At 33.2% G+C, this 22,587-nt stretch overlaps 1 protein-coding gene across 1 annotated transcript; it reads right to left on the bottom strand.

Moving 5' to 3' along the window:
* Positions 1–3,464: 3,464 nt before the first annotated feature.
* LOC114281918 (zinc finger CCCH domain-containing protein 52) lies at positions 3,465–19,377 on the bottom strand. The gene is made up of 3 exons (XM_028224505.2): positions 19,052–19,377; positions 15,157–15,217; positions 3,465–4,386 (listed from the first exon to the last, which is right to left on the bottom strand). The coding sequence occupies exons 1-3, from the start codon at positions 19,122–19,124 to the stop codon at positions 3,639–3,641; spliced, it is 882 nt and encodes a 293-aa protein (XP_028080306.2). The 5' UTR covers positions 19,125–19,377; the 3' UTR covers positions 3,465–3,638.
* Between the last annotated feature and the right edge of the window lie 3,210 nt (positions 19,378–22,587).

Genomic DNA, 22,587 nt, shown 5'->3' with positions numbered 1-22,587 from the left:
CTTTACACGCATCTTGGGCCGGAGTAACTTTTATGGCCTTTTTTACTCAGCCCTTTGTATTGTGGGCCACTATGACCATCTTATAGCTCGGCCCAATTTTCACCAAAATATACTCCCCCATATGTAAATTCTTGTACACTTATGCTTGAATGTGACACTTTAAAAACACTCATAACGAGAAACATTGCCGAGTTGGTAATTGGTGATGTTCACATTAATGTTTCGGAATGGCTATTGAAATGATTATGTATGGAATAGATTGAAATGGATAATGTTATCAAAATATGCTAAGTTTTGCACAAGTGATTGTATCGTAGCCCTAGAACAAATTAGTTGTATTCGGACTCTATACGGCGGTTTAATTTCGCAGGGTGTTGGCCATTGTTTTTGTCGTCCCTTTTGAGGTCCTCGATTGGTGCTACACGGTATATAATCGGGGTAGGCATCCAGGGTAAAGTCTGCAAAGCAACAATGGGGGGAGTACCGAATAATCCGAGTTCAATCATTACGGTTGGGAGGATGAATCTCTTGGGGGATTGTAGTGGTCTACTAACTTTAATTGTACTAAATCTGCCATTATATTACTATTATCCACTTTAAGTGGTTATTTTATGGTTTATCTTTTACTTGTGAATGGATCGGTTATTATATGGTCTCTGGTTGGGCTAGTTATCAAGTTGCTTTTATTCTCAATTGTTGGATTTTTGTCTTACAGACAGCTTAGATCATGTCAGATGCTAGTGGCTAACTTGCCAATCATTGTATTCGTCGGATCAAGTTGATCAGACAACCTTACCGTCTATTAGGCCTGGGTTGTGCTGCATTTATTGTCCTGTGTTTCTAGTCATTGGATGAAACTTAATCCAATGCCCCTTTTTCATTATGCAAATCTTCCATCTAAAGAGTTCGGCCTTTCCTTCCTTTTGTGTTGGTGTTTCATTGATTTGGGCTCGAGCTAATATTTTATCCATCCACAATAGGTATACATAAAGTGTCTAAATTACCATTTTCATTGAATTTAATGACTAAAATATTTTTTTTAGTCGATTTTATTTAATAGAAATAGGGAAATAGTTTAGATTGAAAATAAATCAAAAAGTTTAGGGTTTAAATTGATAAAATTAAAAATTTAACATTTAGTTTGTTATAAAATTCAAACCTTTATGGGTTTTCTTTTTATTTCCCATATATTTTTTTATAAAATTGGGAGATTCTTCGCAAAGTATGCCCTAAAATAAGAAAAAATAGTATTTGTTTGAAAAACATTGCTAATAAAAGCCTAGAGTTAGGAAAGAAAATTTTCAGATGGACTAAATCCATTTTAAACTCCCTTTTCTTTACGTGCATGCGTGTACATATAAATATATATATATATATATATATATACATAAAAAGTTAGAAACGTGAATATTAACACTTTAAATAAATAAAGATATAAATAACAAGTGTTAAAATTATAAATGTGATTAGTCACACTTAAAATTATAACATCAAGGTTGCAAGTATCAAACTTTATACTTACAGTCAAATAAGCTTATTACAATACTGACATCTTTAAATCATTAGTATAACTATTTATATTTTTATACTGAAATTACAAAAATCATCCAATAAAAAAAGATATTTTTATCCAAAAATCCTCTATATATGACTTATAAACCACTAAATCTTTTATATATCCTTATTATATTCTTAGAGGCAGAGAAGTCATATCATCGTCAATCGACCAAAAAATTCATGGGTATACTTTCTTATTGAAAATTAGTTATTCTAATTGACTTTTTAAACTTTTTATAAAGATATGCTGGAAAATGAAGAAAATAATTGACTTTTTAATAGTAATTTTTAAAATTTTTGATTATTTTAATATGTTTTCAAACTTTTCTACTAATTTTTTATAACAAATAAAAATATATATATCATGAGATAAATTTTTCTCTTCCTACTTTTCCTTTAAATTTTACTCTTCCTACTTTTCCTTGAAATTTCGACTCAATTTTGAAAGGAATGTGAGAACTCAACCCACTCCTTACACAACCACTCAATTTATTTCCCTTCACTCCTTACAAAGTAACAAGGCATAGTAATAAATTAACGGCTGTTTGTTTCACTGGATATAATATAGAAGATATATTATGATATGAGATTTAGTCAGGATAATAAGATATAGGTATTGGATAATATATTCTCAATTCATATTTGTTGACTTGATATATAAGATTGGATATATATTATCCATGTTTGTTTTACAAAATATATTGTGGGATATAAATAAGTAATTTTCAAGATTGCCCTCATAATATTATATTATATTATATTCAAAATTTATATTAAATAATATTATATTATATTAAATTCAAAATTTATATTAAATTATATTATATTAAATTCAATTCAATTATATTATATTATATTTTCAAAATTTGTATTAAATTATATTAAATTAAATTAAATAATATTATATTATATTATATTATATTCAAAAAATTTATTAAATTATATTATGTTAGACAAAAAGGTAAATTGGACTTTTTAAATCATATCCCAACAAGGGGATATGATATAATGGGGTGGGGGGAGTGGTGGTATTGTATATCCTCCACTTTTGGAGAATATACAATCCTATAACCCCTTTGAAAAAAAATTACAAACATAAGATATGTGGACCCCACAGGATATAATATCAAATCCCACTCTTTATATCCTAGAATCAAACAGGGCGTAATGTCCTATTTCGTTCATGGAAATGATATGAAATGAAATAAAATCATAATTTCTTAAGTTTTTTTATAGAATAGTCATTCTATTATAAAAAAAAAAGAAGTTAAAAGACGATTTAATTTGTAATGTATTTATTATTTTTCAAGTCTAACCAAACATAAAAACAAAAAATTTAATAAAATAATAATTCCATTTCACTTTATTTCAATAAACCAAACATTAAGGCCTTGTTTGGTTTGTGTTTCTCAAAAAAATTTGAGAAAAATTCTCCACAAATAAGTTTTCAAAAGTAATCAAACCAAACAAATTTTCTCAAAAAAAATTTTCAAAACTTGTTGAGTTTACAAATTTTCCAAACAAATCTCTCTCATACACATCAAATCAATCACTTTTTCCAAAACTCTCTCAAAATAATTTTTCAAAGCATCTTTTGAAAAAAAAACCAAACCAAACAAATTTTCGTACTTTTTATCTCAAAACATGTTTCTCAAATACAAACCAAACAAGGCCTAACTCTTTCCTTCCAAATGGAACTTTTAGTGTGACCCAGCTGACATGCTAAAACAAGCCTGGCATAATATAGCTTCTTCCTTCCTTGGAGTATCCCTCCATCTCCTCAATAGAACACACAAGCAGCTATTAAATTGAACTTACGACCCGATATAACTAGCTTGTTCTTGGTCATAATTCTTTCTCGTTACTTGGGAAACAAGACGCCAAAAAAAAAAAAAAAGAGTAGCAGATAGTACAGTTAAATATTATATAGCTCATATAAGAAACAAAACCAGTGACTGGAAAATGCTACAATGTCAGTCTCAGTTACATTGCCCATGGGTTTCATAGCACAGCTAGATCTCAAAGGTAGTGCTCGCAGCACAAGCGAAACTATGCATAACAACCAGAGAACCAAAACATCTTCATACTCCTGATTTGCGCAACTCGGCAGCTCCATGTGCAAAGTGGCATCTTTCTCCAAATGTGCAGGAGCCCTTTGCAAAATTTTCACACATCTTCGTCTTGTAGTTGCTTGCTGCTGGATGGGATGAGGCTGGGGCTCCAGGGGTCTTTGCATGGCCACCCATTGAACCAACACTCACAATTAACTCTCTTACCATGGAACTTGCTTGCTTGATCTGATCAAATGTACCCTCAAGTTCAATGTTTCTAAGATTTGCGTCTGATTCATGGTCTCGAATAGATAGCTTCACCCCTGTTTGGCGACAGATCTGCTTGGAGTTCACACCACCCTTTCCTATGATTGCTCCAGCAAGAGAAGCATCTACACTAATTTTGGCAGTGGCTGAGTCACCAAAGCCAGTGACAGGAGCTGGTGCAGGTGGCTCTATCCGGCCTGGAAAACGGCTTAGAATAGCTCCCATGGCACGAGAATCATCCTGTGATGGAGCAACAGGCTTGCCAAGTTCCCACTCACCATGGGCAAAATGGCATTTGTCACCAAACTTGCAGCCGTCGGCAGTATTATATTTGTTGCACATTCGGGTTTTCACACCAGATGGGGAAGAACCATCTGGGATGGGAGGAGGTGCAGCCATGTTTCTTGAAACAGGAGCTGGAGCCAGGTTCATCATCTGTGCAACAGCATTATACCCACCAGGCACATAGTGAAGGAAGTGGCAGTTCTCCCCAAATGGACAGCCAGCAGTGCTGCAATCCATAACATGAACCAAAATCAGATCACACACAACAAGACATTGAATCCCATGGACAAACCCCAAGGGTTGGATGAGTTGCTCTGGTTAAGTGAATGAGTAGAAGTAGGCAAGGATCAATTTTGCACATTTAAATATAGAGCAAACTTCACTTTACTCCCTTGTAGTTTGGGCCGGGTGCGGATTACCCCCCTGACATTCGGAAATCACCACATAACCCTCACGTGGTTTGTAGACTAAGACGTACACTAACTTCTGTTAACCGAACGTGTAAATTTACCTTTATACCCCCATCTTTTTCTTCTCTCTTTTAAACCTACAAATATACATATACATATGTATATATATATATATATGTATATACACACAGACAGAAAAGAAGAAGAGAAATTTTTGTTATGTTAAAAAATGCTGCCATAGAACTAGGGAAAACACTCATTTTCAACCTTATGTTTTGTTACTTATGTGACTTATCTACATCTCTGAGTTTGGTCATGTCAATGAAGAGAAGAGCCATTGGAAAGGGTTTTATTTTACAAGGAAAATATGAAGTTTCAAAAAATCAAAGAGAGGACTTGGTTGTGCTGCGTTATGTTTATTGTCATGCACAAATGTTGTTTGGTAATTTTGTTTTGGTTTATTGAAAAAAAAAATTGGAACTTATTTTCAGTAGCTAAAATCACAAAATTGACTTTTTTTGAAGAACTCAAACTCCATTTAGAACACTGTCAATTAAAAAGATAAACAATTAACTACCAAAACAGCAAGAGACAAATTTCTGGTTTACTCTGCCAAAATGTTTTCGAAAAGCAATCAAACAAATAGGTGCTTACTCACTGCTTGTCTCTCTCGCTTAAGAACTTTTGCTACAAATTTGGGTAAAGAAACTGAAATGAACCATCCAATTAGGACAAACAATAGCAACCAAGATGGGTATGGGTTTGGATTTGTATACATGTACTTGGTTTGTATATGATCACAAAAATGGGTTTGAATTTGTGGATTTGTTTACAACAAAAAAGATCTCTCTCCATAGTAGAGACCCATATTGGATTGGCCGAAGATCATGAACACTCTTGATCTAGAGTTGGAGCCCATTGATGGAGATGGAGCATCTTGAATCAAAAAGCATCTTTAGCAGCTTGATATCACCATTTTCTTTGTTGTAAAGGAAGAATGGCAAGCTTTTGTAAATTTAAAGATGTGGGGGGGGAGGGGAGGGGGGGTGTTTTGGTCATAAAACATAGCTTATACTCTCTTCATGGGCATGTGAACCTCATAGCCCGTTAATTTGGATGGAAAAGCTAACTGTGCGTTTTAGTGCACAAACCACGTGAGAGTTATGTGGTAATTTTCGAATGTCGGGGAGTAATCCGCACCCGGCCCAAACCACAGGGGGATAAAGTGAAGTTTGCCCTTAAATATATAGGAACACAATCAAGCTTTGCAAAATGCAAAATTCAATGAAAGCATAAATGAGCAAAATTGATGAGCTCCACAAGTTTGTATGGTTTAGACATGTAAGAAAATAAATTAAGCATCTTTTGGCTGGCTGCAAGACGATGTAGAAGAACATAGACAAAACCAAGCAAATAAGGAAAATGGAGGCAAAAAGCAACCTGATAAAAAAATAAAAAGAAGCATACATCGTTCAAACATCTGATTATAATGGGTGAAAACCTTTCAGCTGCTCGCTTGATGGGCTATTCAAAACCATAATCAGATCAGAGTACAGAACCAAGCAAAAACTGACATTCCCCCAGATAGATAGTAATGGAGCCAAGATTTTGGCTCAGGAGTTGAAACCCAATTGAGATTATTACAATCAACTGAACCAGATTATTATTTGCCAAAGCTACATGTTACTTATATGGTGAAGTTAAACAATCAATTTTTTCACTGATTTTCTTTCTTTCTTTTTTCCTTTTTTTTTTAATTTTTAATTCGACTTTCAATTTTAGTTTCTAAACATGGTGGTCACCATAATTTAAAATGCAATCACTATGCCTCTATAAAAATAAAAATAAAAAAATTAAAGACAAAATTATACCAAGATACACACACGAAAGAAAGGTAAAAAGGGTAGGGACAGAAATGACAGAGAAGAGAGAGACATAAAATAAAATTTATAAGAGAAGATTTTAGTAAAATTAAACAATTAAAGTGACTAATTACATGGATTTTGTTATAAAATTAAAAAAATAAAAATAAAAAGAAGAGAAGAAGAAGAAGAAGAAGAAGAAGAAGAAAGAAAGAAAGAAAGAAAGAAAGAAACAAAAAGGTATAAAAATTTACAGGTTATTCTTGAAACCTAAAAAGAACAAATTTAAAAAAATAAAAAATAAAAATAATTGAGGGGCTTTGGCCCCTCCTAGCCTTAATTAGAGATGGCAATCGGAACCCGGCCCGACGGGAACCCGACCCCCTGACCCCGAATTGAGCGATTATTCCCCGAAAAATACCCCCGACAAGCCGGGGATGGTTTTTAAAAATGTATCCCCGATGATGTTCGGGCCAGTGACGGGGATATATGTTTCAGTCCCGGACCCGGCCCGACCCCGATCCCCGCCCCCGATCCCCACCCCGTATATACCCCGATGTGAAATTACTATTTTGCCCCTCCTTATATATATGTGCGCGTATTAGGGTTTGGTTGAAACACTCTGCTCTCATCTCACACACAAAACACGTTGCTCTCTCTCTCTCTCTCCGCCGTTGCCATTGCCATTGCCAAGAGCTTAGGGTTTCGCCTCCCCCTCTCTCTCTCTCACACAACGAACGACGGCTAACACTCGTATGTCACCGCCAATCCTCCCTCACCGCTGCTTGTTGCTCACCGCCGATCATCCTCCCTCACTGCTGCTCTCTCTCTCTCTCCGCCGTTGCTAAGAACTTTGGGGTTTCGCCTTCCCCTCTCTCTTTCACACAACTAACGACGGTTGCCGCTCCTCCGTCACCGTAGATCCTCCCTCGCCGTTGCTCGTACCTCCCCACCGATCATCCTCCCTCACCGCTGCCTCACCGCTGCCTCACCGCCAATCATCCTCCCTCACCTCTGCTGTTTAGGGTATCTCTTTCTCTCTCTCTCTAGGAATTTCAATCTACTAGCGAGTTCATATTGACAGATTAGCTTGACAAATTATGTTGATAGAATCTCTTAATGGTTGTATTGCCAAGATTACAGATTATGCTATGTTTTTGAAAATATGTATAGATTTTTTAATTTTAAAATAAGTATTGATTATTTGAAATATGTACAAATTCTTTTAATTTTAAAATATGTACAGATTCTATTAAAGGATGTTTTAAATTTTTTTTGATAATTTTGTTGGACAATGGGTCTCATATTTGTAGTTGATTCAAGTTGAAGCAGAGACCATGGAAAGGAGAAGGTTTAAAATATGTACAGATTCCTTCCTCTAATGTTTGAAAAAAAAAAAACTGTAAATTGGGGAATTTGCGAGGTCGGGGATACCCGATCCCCGATCGGGGGTAGGGCTGGGAGGGGGGAGCGATGGGATCCCCGGTGGGGATCGGGGCTGGGGACGGGGAATTTCTCACGATCGGGGATCGGGGCCGGGGAGTGCGGTCCCCGGCCCCGCCCAGCCCCGTTGCCATTCCTAGCCTTAATGTGGCTCCGCCTATGAAGCACGGATACTCCAAAATAGGCCACGTATGCGTATCGGATACGTATCGGATACGGATACGCGCCCGATACGCGAGGATACGTATCGGATACGGGAAATAGAGTATCCGATTTTTTTTTTTAATTTTTGAATTTCGGATACGTCTCGGATACGGGAGGATACGGTCAGGATACGGGCGTGATACGGTATGGATACGGCGGGGGCAAAAAAATAATTTAAAAAACTTAAAATGGGGCCAAAATGTAAAATATGAAAATTAAATCAAATAAAAAACAAAAACAAAAAAAATTATAATCTAACTTACCTTCTAGGTCGAATTTGAGCAGCACCCGCGAAGGAGAGGAGGAGTCCACCGATCTGCCTCTCAGTCGATCTCGAACAGCAGCTCGACGGTCGTCCCTCTCTCTCGATCAGGTTCGTCGATCTCTCTCTCCCTTTCGCTCCCTTTGTTTGTTTGCTTGCATCGATCTCTGTCGATCTGTGTTTCGTCGATCTCTGTATACCATAATCTCGATCTGTTTCGTCCTCTCTCTCGATCGATCTGTTTCGTCCTCTCGATCGATCTGTTTTTTGGTCGATCTGTATCTCGTCGTCTCGTCTCTGTGTTTAATCGAGAGAGAGAGACCATTTTTTGTTTACCCCTGTTTCGTCGTGTCTGTGTTTACATATTTATTTTTTTTTTTTTTTTAATTTTTTTATGTGTAGTTAGTTACTCTGTAAATAAAATCAAATAAATGAAATAAATATATATCCTTCTAAAAATAAATAAATGAAATAAATGAAATAAATAAATAAATAAACTTATGAATTACTTATAAAACAAATAAATAAACTCATAGGAATCTCTCTTTTTTTATCAAGTTGTCTTTTGTTTTAAGTTTTATTTTTATGTATGCTACATTACTAAAAATGCTTGAAGTTTTATTTTATGTATGTTCTATTACTAAAAATTGTTGAAGTTTTATTTTTGTGTATTCTACATTACTAAAAATTGTGGAAAAAAATATTTTTTATGAACGTATCCCCGCCGTATCCGTATCCTACTTTTTCGAATTTTGCCGTATCGCCGTGTCCGTATCGTGTCGTATCCGTATCCCGTATCCGTGCTTCCTAGGGCTCCGCCATTGCAAATAGATAAAACTAGCAAGTTGGCCATGCAAGCATGCAAGGGGAAACAAAAAAAATTGCACATTGCTGTCAGTTTTGCTTTTTCTTTTTCCACAGCAGAATTGATATGCCTTAAATTCACACTGCAGCCACGTCTTTAAACAAGACTAATTACTTAGTTTCAGATCCTTGTTCTATTTTTACTTGTGCATCTCCCCTACAAGCAGGCATGAAATTGAGAATCCAACGCAGTCTTCTGTTTTTTACTTCATTTTGGGCTTATGTGTCTCCCCCAATCAAAGTGATCCCCTCTTTTCGATTTCCATTGATTGGGTTGCCCATTTGTCAGGCCTAGTCTTAGGGATGTTTACTTATTCGATCTTTTAGTTAGTTTTTGTATCCCTCGCTGTATGAGGACATCTTGTCCTCCCTTCGTTATTGTTTTTCTCTTTTCAATAAAATATCTTTTGTTGCTTCTATAAGTAAAATAAAAAAAGAGATGAATTACTTGGTTCAGATCCTCATTCTATTTTGCTTGTGCATCGAACTACAAGGCAGCCTGAAATTGAGAGTCCAAAGCATTCTTCTTTTTTAACTTTTGTTTAGGGGTTGGGAACTTAATCATAGGCTACAGCTAGCATAGCTGAGTTGGTTGAATATAATTGACGGTAAATTACAGTTAGCATCCCTACACTTTCACCAAAATCTCACTTTGACCCCCCACTTTCAACTGTGCATTCAACCACTTACACTTCAAGTCAAATTGCAGTGTCACTATTCCACCAATCTACCATTAATGAGGGTGGCAGAAAAAAAAATTAATTTCTTTTTTTTTAAAAAGGACCAAAGTGAAATTTTGATGAAAGTACGACGACTAAAGTGAGGTTTTGATAAAGTGTAGGGATGCCAATGAGATGGACACAAGGATAATATTGTAACTTAACTTAAAAGGTAAGAGCATCCCTAGCAGTCTCCCTAAACCCACCCCTTACCTATTTTAAGGGATTGAAATCCCAAAATACACCTCCATCAGCTCCCCTAAACAACCCCCTAAATATAAGTGTTGCTAAATATAAGTGTTGCTACAGTGACTCCCTATTTGTGGGGAGTCATTGTAGCTCCCTTATATCTAATAAAAGACGTGCAGGGAAGTCTTTCCGAACGTCCGGGACGTAAGCCCGGATGTCTTGTGATTGCCCTGTAGCTGAAGAAAAAAAACACAAAATTGGCTTGACCGGTAGACCAGCCAGTTGACCTGCCGGTCGACCGGTCTGCTTTCCATGTGCTGCTGCTTTGCTTTCATAATAATTAAAAATATTATTTTAATAAAATAGAGAAAGAATAGGGAGTTTGTTGGGGGAGGTAAATGAAAAAGTGATTCTCAAAATAGGAAATGAATTTTTTAATAATATTTTAGGGTAAAATTTAAGTAAACTGCTGGGATGCTCTAAGGGCTTAACTAACAATAAAAGTTTAGGGATCAAAATGACATTTCGATAAAAATGCAGGCGTGCTAACTATAAGTAACTCTATAATTAATTATGTATGTATAACCATATCATATGCGAAGACACCCGAAAACAAGGTAAAAAAGTCAGGTTGCTGGTGATAACTTTGAAGGTTTTGAACATTATGAGAGAATTATCTCAAGAATGAACAATTGACGATGAGAATCAAATCCAAACAAACTTGCAGGAACTTTTAACCTGGGAACCACACCAAAATATTTTACATCGCTCTGGAAAGGATAGCCATTGATTCCCACCAAAGAAAATCAAGTCCAAGGAGAAAACTTTGCTTGATCTCCTGCAATCACCATAGTGGATTCCTTCCATTCCTTGATATTCCATTGTATCTCAGATGAACATCCAATTTTATGTCTTCGTAGAGAATGAAATATTTTTTATAGATTTTTATTCCCTATGAGGATTAATAAACAATCAAAATTAACAAAAACCAACACTAATTCAATATATTAAGAAATTAAAAACACTCCTTTAAGTTAACTCTTATCATTTATATCTTTTTTATGGATGATCTATTAATTACTTAAAACTAAGCGAAAGGTAATAAGCATTCAACGTCCAACATCTATCAAAAGCCCTAAAAGGGGGGGGGGGGGGGGGGGGGGGGGGGGGGGAACTACTAGTTGGTGTGTCCCTGACATGTTCCTGCCATGTCCCCTAAAAACAAATTAATTAAACTACAACATGTCCCTGTGTTCGACATGGCTATGGCACCTATGTTGGAGTATCGGAGCTTCATAGGCCATACACTTCTAAGGGGGAAAAAAACTACTCTTCTACAGTATCCAGTCCTTTCTTCCAAAGCCAATCCTAACACAGTCTCTTAGTATAGCCTAAAAAATTATAGAGTCCTATGCAATGTCTTTGAAGTGTTACTCCACAAGACAAGCAATACAAGATTAGTTCCTCCAAAGTAGCAATATGTACAAATCTGATAAAGAATCACATTGAACATTTAAACATTTATGGAGGAATTACAACACAATGGCACAGAGAAAAAAATTATAAAAACATGTGGGGTGCAAGTTATTCTGTGGTGACTTGCACCCCTCTATCTTTGTGTAAAAAAAAAAAATTTGTTTCATTGTGAGGTAATTATCCCAACACTTATTAGGTTTTAAAAACACCAAATTAAGCTAACATTAGGTGCAGAAGGTTGTACCCAATGCATGAGGCTCCTGCTTTTGGGAGAGGGAGATAGGCAGCCTTACCCCAACTTTTTCATGAAGAAACTAATTCCCAATAATAATAAAGCTAGACAAGGATTTATCATATACAAAGTAATCGCAACGGTATCTCAGCTTCTTTAAGGCAAAGATAAAGTTCAATTTGTTACATTATTTAGGACTAAAGAGAATCTTTTAAGAGAGCAATAGTATCCCACATTCAACAGAGGAAATGGTGGGAAAAGCAATGAGCAGCAGTGACAAACACGTACTCCAATATGTTGAATGACAGCTTTTGTTTCCCAAAAGAGTTTATGCTAATGGAAGTCCAATTAAACAAATATATATTTCATATTCAAACTAAAAATTACCAAAACAAAATAAATTTTCCATTTAAGTTGAACCTACAAATTACACAAAAATTAAATTTTACATTCGACCTACAAATTACCTAGGAATCACATCTTTTCAAATTTTAAATAGCTATTACAAGTACTTTAATCAACATCATAAGCTTAGTAAATGTCAGAAGGTCCATTCATGTGAAGGTGTTCAATTTCCAAAAACTTGAATTATGCAAAATTAATATAACTTGAACCTCCGACAATTTAACTGTTTATATTTTTATAACTGAGTTAACCTCTATTAACTAACAGTTTTTTTTGAGGAACTAAAATTTATCATGCTGAGTGACTTGATACTTCTATCAATAAATAATTAACAAATTTCTAAGAAACTTGTCTGATTATATTATTACCAGAAAATACACAGGTATGTCATCTATAAATGATTAGCAATGCTTTTTTGTAACTAATAACAAATGGTAATTAGAACAATGCCTTTTTGGGGGTGAAAAAAAGGTTCCTAACCCTAGGAAGTATGTACGTATCCACATGTTGTGTTGAAAATCATGGACTTGTGAGCAAGTTCTCACCTCAATGAAATCAAAGAGAAATTTATTACTAAATAATTTTGTTAATTAATATTTTTTAGATCTCCCATATCACAAGGCTTTTTAAATCTCCTAATATTATTATGTTTTCAGAGGGTCAACATATATATATATATCTCATACACAAAAAAGTAGTATGATTAATAATTAGGGAAAAATCCATTTAACCTCCCTATGGTATAACCCAATAGCACTTAACACCCACCCCCCACCCCTTACATTCAAAAATAGATAATGAACCCCCATGTGGTTTTAGTCATTTTGCATTCTACTTCCTTACCGCCATAAATTGGGTCCAAACTAACAGAATATATACTACACACACATCAATTGAGAGTAGAAATTAAAAGCCTTAATGTTAAAGTCAAAATACACTGATAAGAAGACAAATATACCCTACATCTTCTTCCCCCAAAAAAACATGACTCAAACTTTAACCCTTTCTTCCTCCAAAAACCTAACACTCTTCCACTTCCAGCCACCTCTTACAAGCACCAGCCACCTCTACCACCACTAGACACATCCTCACCACCTCGTCACTCCCAACCACCATTAGACACCATTCCAACCATTCCCTACCACCACTAGATAACTCCCCTGCTTACCCTTACCACCACCAAAGATCTCCCCCGCCACCATTAAAAATTAGTGATTACTTAATGAAAATCACCACCAAAACTGGTTGAAAACTGCTGAATGAATATAGAAAATCCATGATTGCTCAATGGAAAATCAATGAGTGATTTTTTTTATTAGCAAATCAATCATACATGGAACATCAATGAGTTGATCTGTGTTGTTGATATCAACTTCAATGCGTTGATAATATATGTGCAGCAGTGTGATGATTACTTAATGGATTAGTGTATTGAAATAAGGTTAAATTAATTAGGTTAAAAAATAACAATTACGGGTATTTTTGTTAATATGTGATATAATTAGTGAATACTTAAAAATTTTAAAATTATATGTAAAAAGGGGGGGGGGGGGGGGGGAGAGAGAGAGAGAGAAGATAGTAGAAGGGCATTAAGATCATTTTTCATCTTTTGTTAATGGGGTTAGTGTTGCATTTTAATCCAAAAGCATATGGGGCCTCTTTGGATATTTTTGGACAAGGGGGTAAAGTGCTCATGAATCAAACCCCAAGGGGGTGATATAGATTTTTCCCTAATAATTAAAAAGCACAAACGAGACTTCAACAACACAGAACTACATATTTGATGCAAATTGTGCATGGAACTCATAATTGAATGACCATGAACAACCCAATCCACCCCCCTCCCCATCACCACAAAACTACATATTTCATGTAAATTTGCATGGAACTCACAATTGAAGGACCATGAACAAGCTAATCCACCCCCTCCCTCTCCCCAAAATAAAACAAGGGAGAAGTAGCAATTGTGTTTCAAACAATTCTTTTGTTTGTTTGTTTGTTTTTTTTTTTTTTTTGATAGATAACAATTCTAAAAACAATAATAATAAAGAAAGAAAGAAAAAATTAAACCCCAACACGTAAGATGATATAATGTTGCTAATGAACAAAGAATATCAATGCAGGATAATAGTCACACCATTTCAATGTTTAAGAAGGATACATGACTTCATGAAGATTTGCACTGGTAGAGATATTTGCTAGAAGGCATTGATATTTCTAGCCTATCAACGCAATATTATTCTTTAAGCAATGATTTTTATACTAGACAGAAATGGAGGTGACAAACATACTAGGACAGCGACTGTGGTTCTGTATAACATGAAGTCCTAATTAATTCTTTAAATAGTAACTACAATACCATAGTAAGTCCTATGTTGGCCAATTATAGGAGTTTCAATGTTCTTAATCTAATCAATAATGGCTAAATTATAGCATTTATCCAATATATATATATAGGTAAATTATACCAATACCAATCTCCCAAAAGCGTAATAGGATGGCAAATCCATAAGCCAACAAATGGCCAACTAGCTGAAAAATGTTCCAATTATTAGAATGCATACCACATTCCAATACTAATACATAACGGTAAAAATCTATAAGACACCTTCATTCTCAACATCACCATCTTTGAGTCAACTAAAGTCGGGAAAAGGCTATTTCACTGTAGGTTGTTAAAAAAGAACAATCACTTTGGAAAACAAATTGAAAAGATGGCAAAGGCAAAAGGAAAAATAAACTTGTGTAACGGCTTTGATATTCCCAGTTCATTAATGCCATTACATAGCTTTTCTTTGTGACAATAGTAGAGAAGATTCTCAGTACAAAGTATACAATTAATAAATACTATATACTTACCCAAAAAAAAAAAAAATACTATATACATGTTATGATATTATAATTTATATTAGATAGGTAAAGATTTGAACCTGAAAAACTTCATGCAAGGCTTCGATTTGCTTCCTATACCACTTGATAAGGAGTCCATTTCTGTTACAAAACATTAATTACTTTTTCCCAGTTAGAATTTCTGTGGATTCCTTCATTTGTACAATCTAGTGAATTACCTAACAGATGTTATGATTACATCTTACCAGTAAAAACTTCATTAGAAAAAGTTGCTTTAATATATTTGAAGCTATAAAAAAAAATGCAAAATTAAGATCTTTGAACTTCATAGTTATGGAAAAAGAAAAAGATAAGCTAAAGCTAAGTTATTTTCTCCACATGGGTCCACCGATTTCGACAGACACATTTGTTTCGTATTTCAATTTTATTTTTTTTTAATAAATTGTTTCATATTTCAATAAATGGCAGTTTTAGTGGCCCAATTGCTATGAAAAAAATGGTGAGGAATAATTTATATAGTTGCAAAAATAGATGTTTTGAACTCCAAATGTATATGTTAGTATATATGGGTACATATATAACTATACAAGTGAATAAACATATACATACAAGTACAAATGAATTTATATATATGCACATATATACATCTAAAGTGTGTATGCACAAATATGTAGACATGTTTACTTTTTTAACATATGACAATAGAGTATTCACTAAGAAATGACTTGGTTAACATTTTTAACATGAAAAAATAAAACACTTCATGTTGATAAAACTACTTTTTTAAAACATTTCATGTTGATGAAACTCTTTCTCACTTGTGAAAGCTTATATCAAAATGATAAAACTATATAAAAATGATAAGTGTATTTTCTACTTTTTTAACTTAAATGCCAACCAAACCCTAGAAAATGTTGAAAACATTTCATGTTCAAACAAAATAGAACATAGGACACCATTTGATTACTCAAGAAAGGTAGAAAATACTTCACTTATACACGCATAATTGAGTGAGTTTATCAACCATGCTAATTTTCATTATAAAAGAAAACAAGTAATTAGCTTCCATTGAAATAAGTGCACGGTTCATTGTGTCTTCACAGATAATTATTTTTTCACAGTAGCTAGTTTCAACATGAAATAGTCACAAAAATTATGGGTGTATTTGGTTTGTGTTTTGAAACATGTTATTTGGAAGAAAATTTTCAAAAATATGTTTGGTTACAAATTTTCTCAAAAAAATTTCAAAATTACTTTTACACATCAATTAATCACTTTTTCTCTCTCCTCTCTCCTTCTCAATCACTTTTACTCTCACACACATCTACTCCATTACAACAAAATATCAAATCATCCCTAACTCCCAAACTCCACAACTATTTTCAAAATATACAACCAAAAGAAACAAAACAAAACAAAACAAAAACAAAAACAAAAAAAAATTAACTCCCCCCCAAATTTTTTTTTTAAAATTTATCTTAAAACACAAACCAAACATACCCTATATTTCTTTGCATTTATGGCTCACTTTGAGTGTTATAAATTTTAGAGTTTGTTTGTAGTTTAAAATAATTATTGCCCAAAATCAACCAGAACGTCGAATACAACCCTTTATTCATGTCCGCCATTTGCTTAGGTTTTGTTGTTCTTCTGATTATTATTATAATAGTTAATATAAATACAAAGGGATACAACAAACCCTTCAGTCATTTCAGTGAATGGGGCATGTTAGGTTTATTTTTGTAATTGAAAATTAAGGAAGTTGCTTACTTCAATCCAGTAGAAAACCCCAATTGACAAGAGGGGAAAAAAATTCAAGTTTCAACGGGGACAAAAAAAAAAACATAAACCCCTAGAAAAAGCACAATCAAAGAAATACTGTTAAAGACCATGAGTGACAAAAGAACGGAAAATAATATAGAAAAGAGAACACATAAACATATTCTAACACCAAGCCCAACTTGGGGGTAGGCCATCAAGGCAACTGCATTGGGTCCCCAAGTTTTGTATAAAAATGGGGGCCACAATTCATATATGCCTTCATAGTAGTATCAGAAAAATTAAAAAAACAAAATAAACAAAAGCATGACCAATCTAACTATTAATTCTGCCTCTGATTTTGTATAAATTAAGTGCTTGTTTGGCATCATCTAAAAAAGTCAAAAAGCCAAAAAAATTTATACTATTCACAATGTTTGGGCAGCAAATGGAGTTGAGTACTCATAGGGCAAAAAGATATTTTCGCCCTTCACTGACATGCATAGCTCACGGCTGTTTAAAGGGGGGGGGGGGAAAAATGGTCAAACAATGCACCAGTGTAGCTCAGTGCACTATGAGAGAGGGGAAGTGACAAGTGTTCAGTGCACTATCAGAAGAGTAGGAAGGTAATTTTGGTATTTCATACAATATTTTAATACACATTTTTTGTAAAAAGTCTAAAAGTTATCCCAAACAACTATCTTTTTTTCTCTATTTTTTTAGCCAAAAAGTCAAAAAGTGCACTTATATAGTTCATCCCGAACAACCCCTAAAGAACCCCAAACAATTCGGAGGAAAATAGAATATATTAGCATTGACATATTCCCAGTTTCAATATTTCTTCTTCCTAATCCTTGTTGCGTCTGGCTGTAAGCAAGAAGATGGCGTCAAGCGATTTCTTCAGTGTCTGATGAAGTCCTATCTTTATTTCTTTTACGCATTTTAATTGAAGAACTTTTACATTTTCCATTTCATTACAATTAAATCGGTCAAAGAAAACTACTACATTTCATCATGAAAGGAGTACAGGGTAAAGGAAATATACAAATGAAAACATTTCTGACGCCTAAAGAAAACCAGATGTTATAAAAGTAGTTCCATTGGATGGGAAGTTGTTTATTGTTTATAGGTAGGGGAGATAAACGAACCAAACAACTTGAGCTCGACTTGTGTTCAGCTTGTTAAAAAGTTCATTCAAGCTTAATTCATTAAATAAACAATTTGGGAGTTCGTTAAAGTTTTCAAACCAAGCTTTGAATAGCCGATTGCTCGTTCAGCTAAGTTCAATAAGCCTAAAACTATATAAAAAAACCAAACTACTCGAGCTCGAGCTCGAGCTCAAGCTCGACAAAAGCTTGCTGGGGATCAGCTCAAAAGTTTAATGAACTAAACTTGAAGATATTTTGAAACTTGTTTAACTTATCAAACCAAGCTTGACCAGTTAATTTTTTGGCTCATTCGGCTCATTTATCACCCCTATTTATAGGTAATGAATAGGTGGTTGTTTAACCTCCAATTTGCAGAATATCTATATCTATATATATATATATACATATTTATTTATTTTTGCGGTGCTCTTTGAACACCAGGTTTCAATCTTATTTTTTCTTTTTTTCTTTTTTTCTTTCTGAATCCATTGAATTCTTGGTGTGCTGTTTTGTTTTGCCCTACCTATTTTGGTTTCGATCATTGCAGATATATGGGTTCATTACATAATCTGTGGTTGTGGATCGAATTTTTTGTGGTGGGCATTGAATTTTTTGTGGTTTGTGGTTAGTATAGTTCTGGATACGAAAGGAAGGAAAACAAACAAACAAACAAACAAACAAACAACCAAACAACCAAAAGGCAAAAAGCAAAAGGTAGTAAAATTAACCAAATCTCAAGCGGGAGCTCTTGATTTCCCCTTTTTTTTAGTTGTAAATATATAAAAAGGACCCATCCAAAGAGATATAAACTCAGGGCCACCTTATGCAAACCAGTGACTTGGATATAAACTCACAAATACTATGAACAACATGACGGTATAAAGAAACACGAGCACAGAGTCTCTCCAAAACAAAATCACCCATAATAGAGCAAAATTAAACTCACACCAAAACTCCTACACACACATATCTACATAATATCCATACAGGCCTACACGTGTATATTTTTGTGTGTGCGTTTTTTAGAGAGACACCCAGATTTCAAGGGAAAAAAAAAACAAAAACGAACCTTGCTTGGATTTCTTCACACCGCCATTGGAGTTGAAGCGCGCAACAGGCCTAGCTCTCTTGCGAGTATCCATAGCAGCTTAACAGACAGATCGAGATCCGAAACAATCAACAAACAAAGATTTGAAGAGTGAGAGAGAGAGAAATCAAAACAATTGGCCCTGAAAGTAAAGAAAACCAGAAGCCCTAGTGTGCTACAACAAAAATCTATGGTGGAGGCAAAAACCCTAGCAGGGTTTTGCACAGAACGACCTCGACAGGAGAGAGCAAAACACGAGGAGTAAAACTTTTTTTTTTTTTTTTTTTTTTTGTGTGTGTATATATATAAACTAGTGGGTGGCACCATTTAAATAAGTAGAAATAAAAAATAATAATAATGAAATTAATATTATAATATGTACTTAGTTTAAGTGGTATGAGTTTTTAACTTTTTTTTTTTTTTAAAGATAAAAAATATTAACACATGATATGAGAGCGTAAAGTTTCAAGACACCATAAAAAGTGTTCACTTTATAATAATATAGATAGATAGATATATAGAGGGCTCACAAATCAGAGTTGAAATCTAGTTGACAGCGTGAATTGGATTCCGCGGATACAACGTCACCACCACCCCCACGGAAAAATTATTACGCGGTGCAGGGTCAACATGTCTCCCTACCCCCACTCACCCATCATGACGGTCTGGTTTCACATCTGGTTTCACAACTATTTAGCATGTTTGGTTATCATTTTTTAAAAATATTTTTTAAAAAATTTTACTTTATTATTTTTGCGTGTTTTTTTGTTTTTATTGAATTTTTTTAATATTTTGAGCAATTTTTTTAATTTTTAAACATACCTAACATAAATATACCTAAAAAGTAAAAAAAAAATTGAAATTTTTTTTTTAAAAATTCACTAAATAACAAAAATACAAAAAAATACGAGAATTCAGTACATTTTTTACATTTTTATGTATTTATTAATTTTTAAAAATATTTTTTCACAAATTTTTTACTTTTCAGATACATCTAAGTAAAGTGCATCTAAAAAAGTAAAAAAAATGTTTTAAATTTTAAAAATATTCACTAAAAACAAAAAAAATGAAAACCAAAAAACTCAATTTTCAAAAAACTTAATTCAAAAAACTCAAACCAAACACACTGATTAGGTTTTGTTTATCGTAATCTAAAAAAGTTAAAAGATTAAAAAGTTATTATCTTATATAAGTCACATTATCTTATTTAAGTCACATTACATCTATATCATATCACTTCAAATCTTACTTATACACAATTTATATTTCATAAAAAGTTAAAAAGTAAACAATCCCTTAATTTGAATAAAAAAATCATTATTAATTATCATAATATTCTCTGTATTTTTTTATACATTTTTTATAAATAATTAAAAAATTATTAAAATAACTTATTTCTAAATGAAACTTAAATATTAAATGAAAAATTACCAGTTAATAGTTGTTTCAAAATTTTAGGGTTGGTTTGGGATGTCCTAAAAAAGTGCACTTTTTGACTTATTAGTAGGTTTGGGTTGGGTTTGATGTGATGTGTTAGAGAGGTGATGCGATTTAAATAAGATGATGTGACTTAAATAAGATAGTGACTTTTTGACTTTTTGACTTATTTAGTACATGCCAAACTAGCCCTAACTATTCATTCGTGATAAAAGTTCATATCTTTTTTTACATAACTAGCTCAACCGTGTTGTTGTTGGCAGAGAATAACATATACCACAATATATATATTATTAAGTTGTCTTTAGATAGTTTGAAGATTGTAATATCAATTAATAAATAGACTTGATTAGATACAAAATTGAGTTTGGGAGCGTTCAATTCAAATTAGGTATCATCTCTATGTAAGAAAAAAAATTGCAAATCAAAAAAATCACATGTTAGATTGTCTTGTTTGACAGAAGGCTTAACCATAAAAATATGTACCTTGTTTGAGCGTTGTTGTTCATTGGTTGCTTGCATGAGTGATTAAGTTCAATGGGTATAATCAAAGCAATTGTTAATTTCTTCATTGTGTTAACCACCTAAAAAATATTAAAATAATAAATCCAGCTAATACATATTCAGCTTGCCCATGTTTGATTTGATTTTTAAAAGCTTGTTTCAATTTTTTTAACTAAAAATTAATTTGATAAAATAAATAAAATATCAAAAATACTTATCACTGTTATATAATTTTATTTTTTGGGAAGTCAAAATTAATTTTTTAAAAATATTTTTTATATATTTATTTTTATCAAATTAGTTTCAACTTTTTCAATAAATTTTTTTTTTTTTCTGAAAATAAGCCAAACCACCCCTTGTTTGTTACAAAATATCTCAATTAAAAACCAAGTATCTAGACAAACGTGTACCGAACAATAGTAACTTTGGTAGAAAGATATGGTGGCTTTTGGTTGGTTGAGCCAACATGTATACTCAATACGGGTGGCTAAATTTCAAAAAAGATAATATTTTTAAAATGATTTTTTGGAGAGAGTTTAGAAATTTTGAATTGTTTGATTATATATTTTGAAAATATTTTTGGAGTTTGGGATAATTTGATATTTTTTTGTAGTTAAATAGATGAGTGTGAGAGAAAAAAATGATTGAGAATGAGAGAGGACAGAGAAAAGTAATTGATTGATGTATAGTAGAAAAAAAAGTGATTTTGAAATTTTTTTTCTCCAAAATTTTCAATCAAACATGTTTTTAGAATTTTTCTCCAAAAACATATTTGAGAGACAAACCAAACATGTCCGTAATTTCTCATATGAATGAACACAAGCATATTCAATTGCTATAAATCTATAACTCATATATAAATCACAATAAAAACACTACAAAGCAAAAAAATAAAAAGACCATGCAATCTGAGACACAAAGCAGCCATACAAGCTATTGTTTAATTGTTAACTAACCTTGTCTTCACCTAAGGCCTCGTTTGTTTACAGAGGTAGAATGGAGGGGATTTATAGTGAAGGAATTAATAGTGAAGGGATTGTTAGTGAGGGGATTAAGTAAAATTGTGTTTGTTTTGATGATAGTTATTAGTATAGGAATTGTTAAATTATTTTTATATAAAATAATAAAACAAATAAAAAAATATAAAAATTAAACATTAATATTTATAAAAAAAATTTCCAATATATAAAAAATAAAAATAAATAAAAAAATTTCTAATCCCCTCACTATTTTTCTAATACCATCTCCCCAACCTCCATCTCCCCAACCTCCATCTATATCACCTCCACCATCCTAATCCCCTCCCTAACTCTACAAACAAACACAACACTAAATAACACATCCACCATCCTAATCCCCGTCCATCTACATAACCCAAAACAAACGGACCCTAAGGCTCTTCCTCAACTTCATGGTCAATAGGAATGGAGCTAATCACAATATAGAATCTTTTGCTCATCCGAACTATTATTTCCAATGGTTATGTGTATGTAAATTAAATGACTAAATAAAATAAACAACAAAATAAAAATAAATTAAATTCTGAATTAAATGCTTACATAAATTATAAGTCAAGA

The sequence above is a fragment of the Camellia sinensis genome, chromosome 12 (genome assembly GCF_055761805.1).
Source record: "Camellia sinensis isolate YWXY chromosome 12, ASM5576180v1, whole genome shotgun sequence".
In the NCBI taxonomy this organism is placed as follows: domain Eukaryota; kingdom Viridiplantae; phylum Streptophyta; class Magnoliopsida; order Ericales; family Theaceae; genus Camellia; species Camellia sinensis.
This window is presented reverse-complemented; position numbering and strand designations above follow the sequence as displayed.

What these genes read in the sequence shown, in the direction of transcription:
- LOC114281918 (XM_028224505.2), bottom strand. Translation starts at nt 19,124, where the DNA reads ATGGATACTCGCAAGAGAGCTAGGCCTGTTGCGCGCTTCAACTCCAAT. An exon ending in TGTGAAGAAATCCAAGCAAG is followed by an intron (nt 15,218 to 19,051) that starts GTTCGTTTTTGT and finishes GTTTTGTAACAG; the next exon opens with AAATGGACTCCTTATCAAGT. An exon ending in CCTTGCATGAAGTTTTTCAG is followed by an intron (nt 4,387 to 15,156) that starts GTTCAAATCTTT and finishes TATGGATTGCAG; the next exon opens with CACTGCTGGCTGTCCATTTG.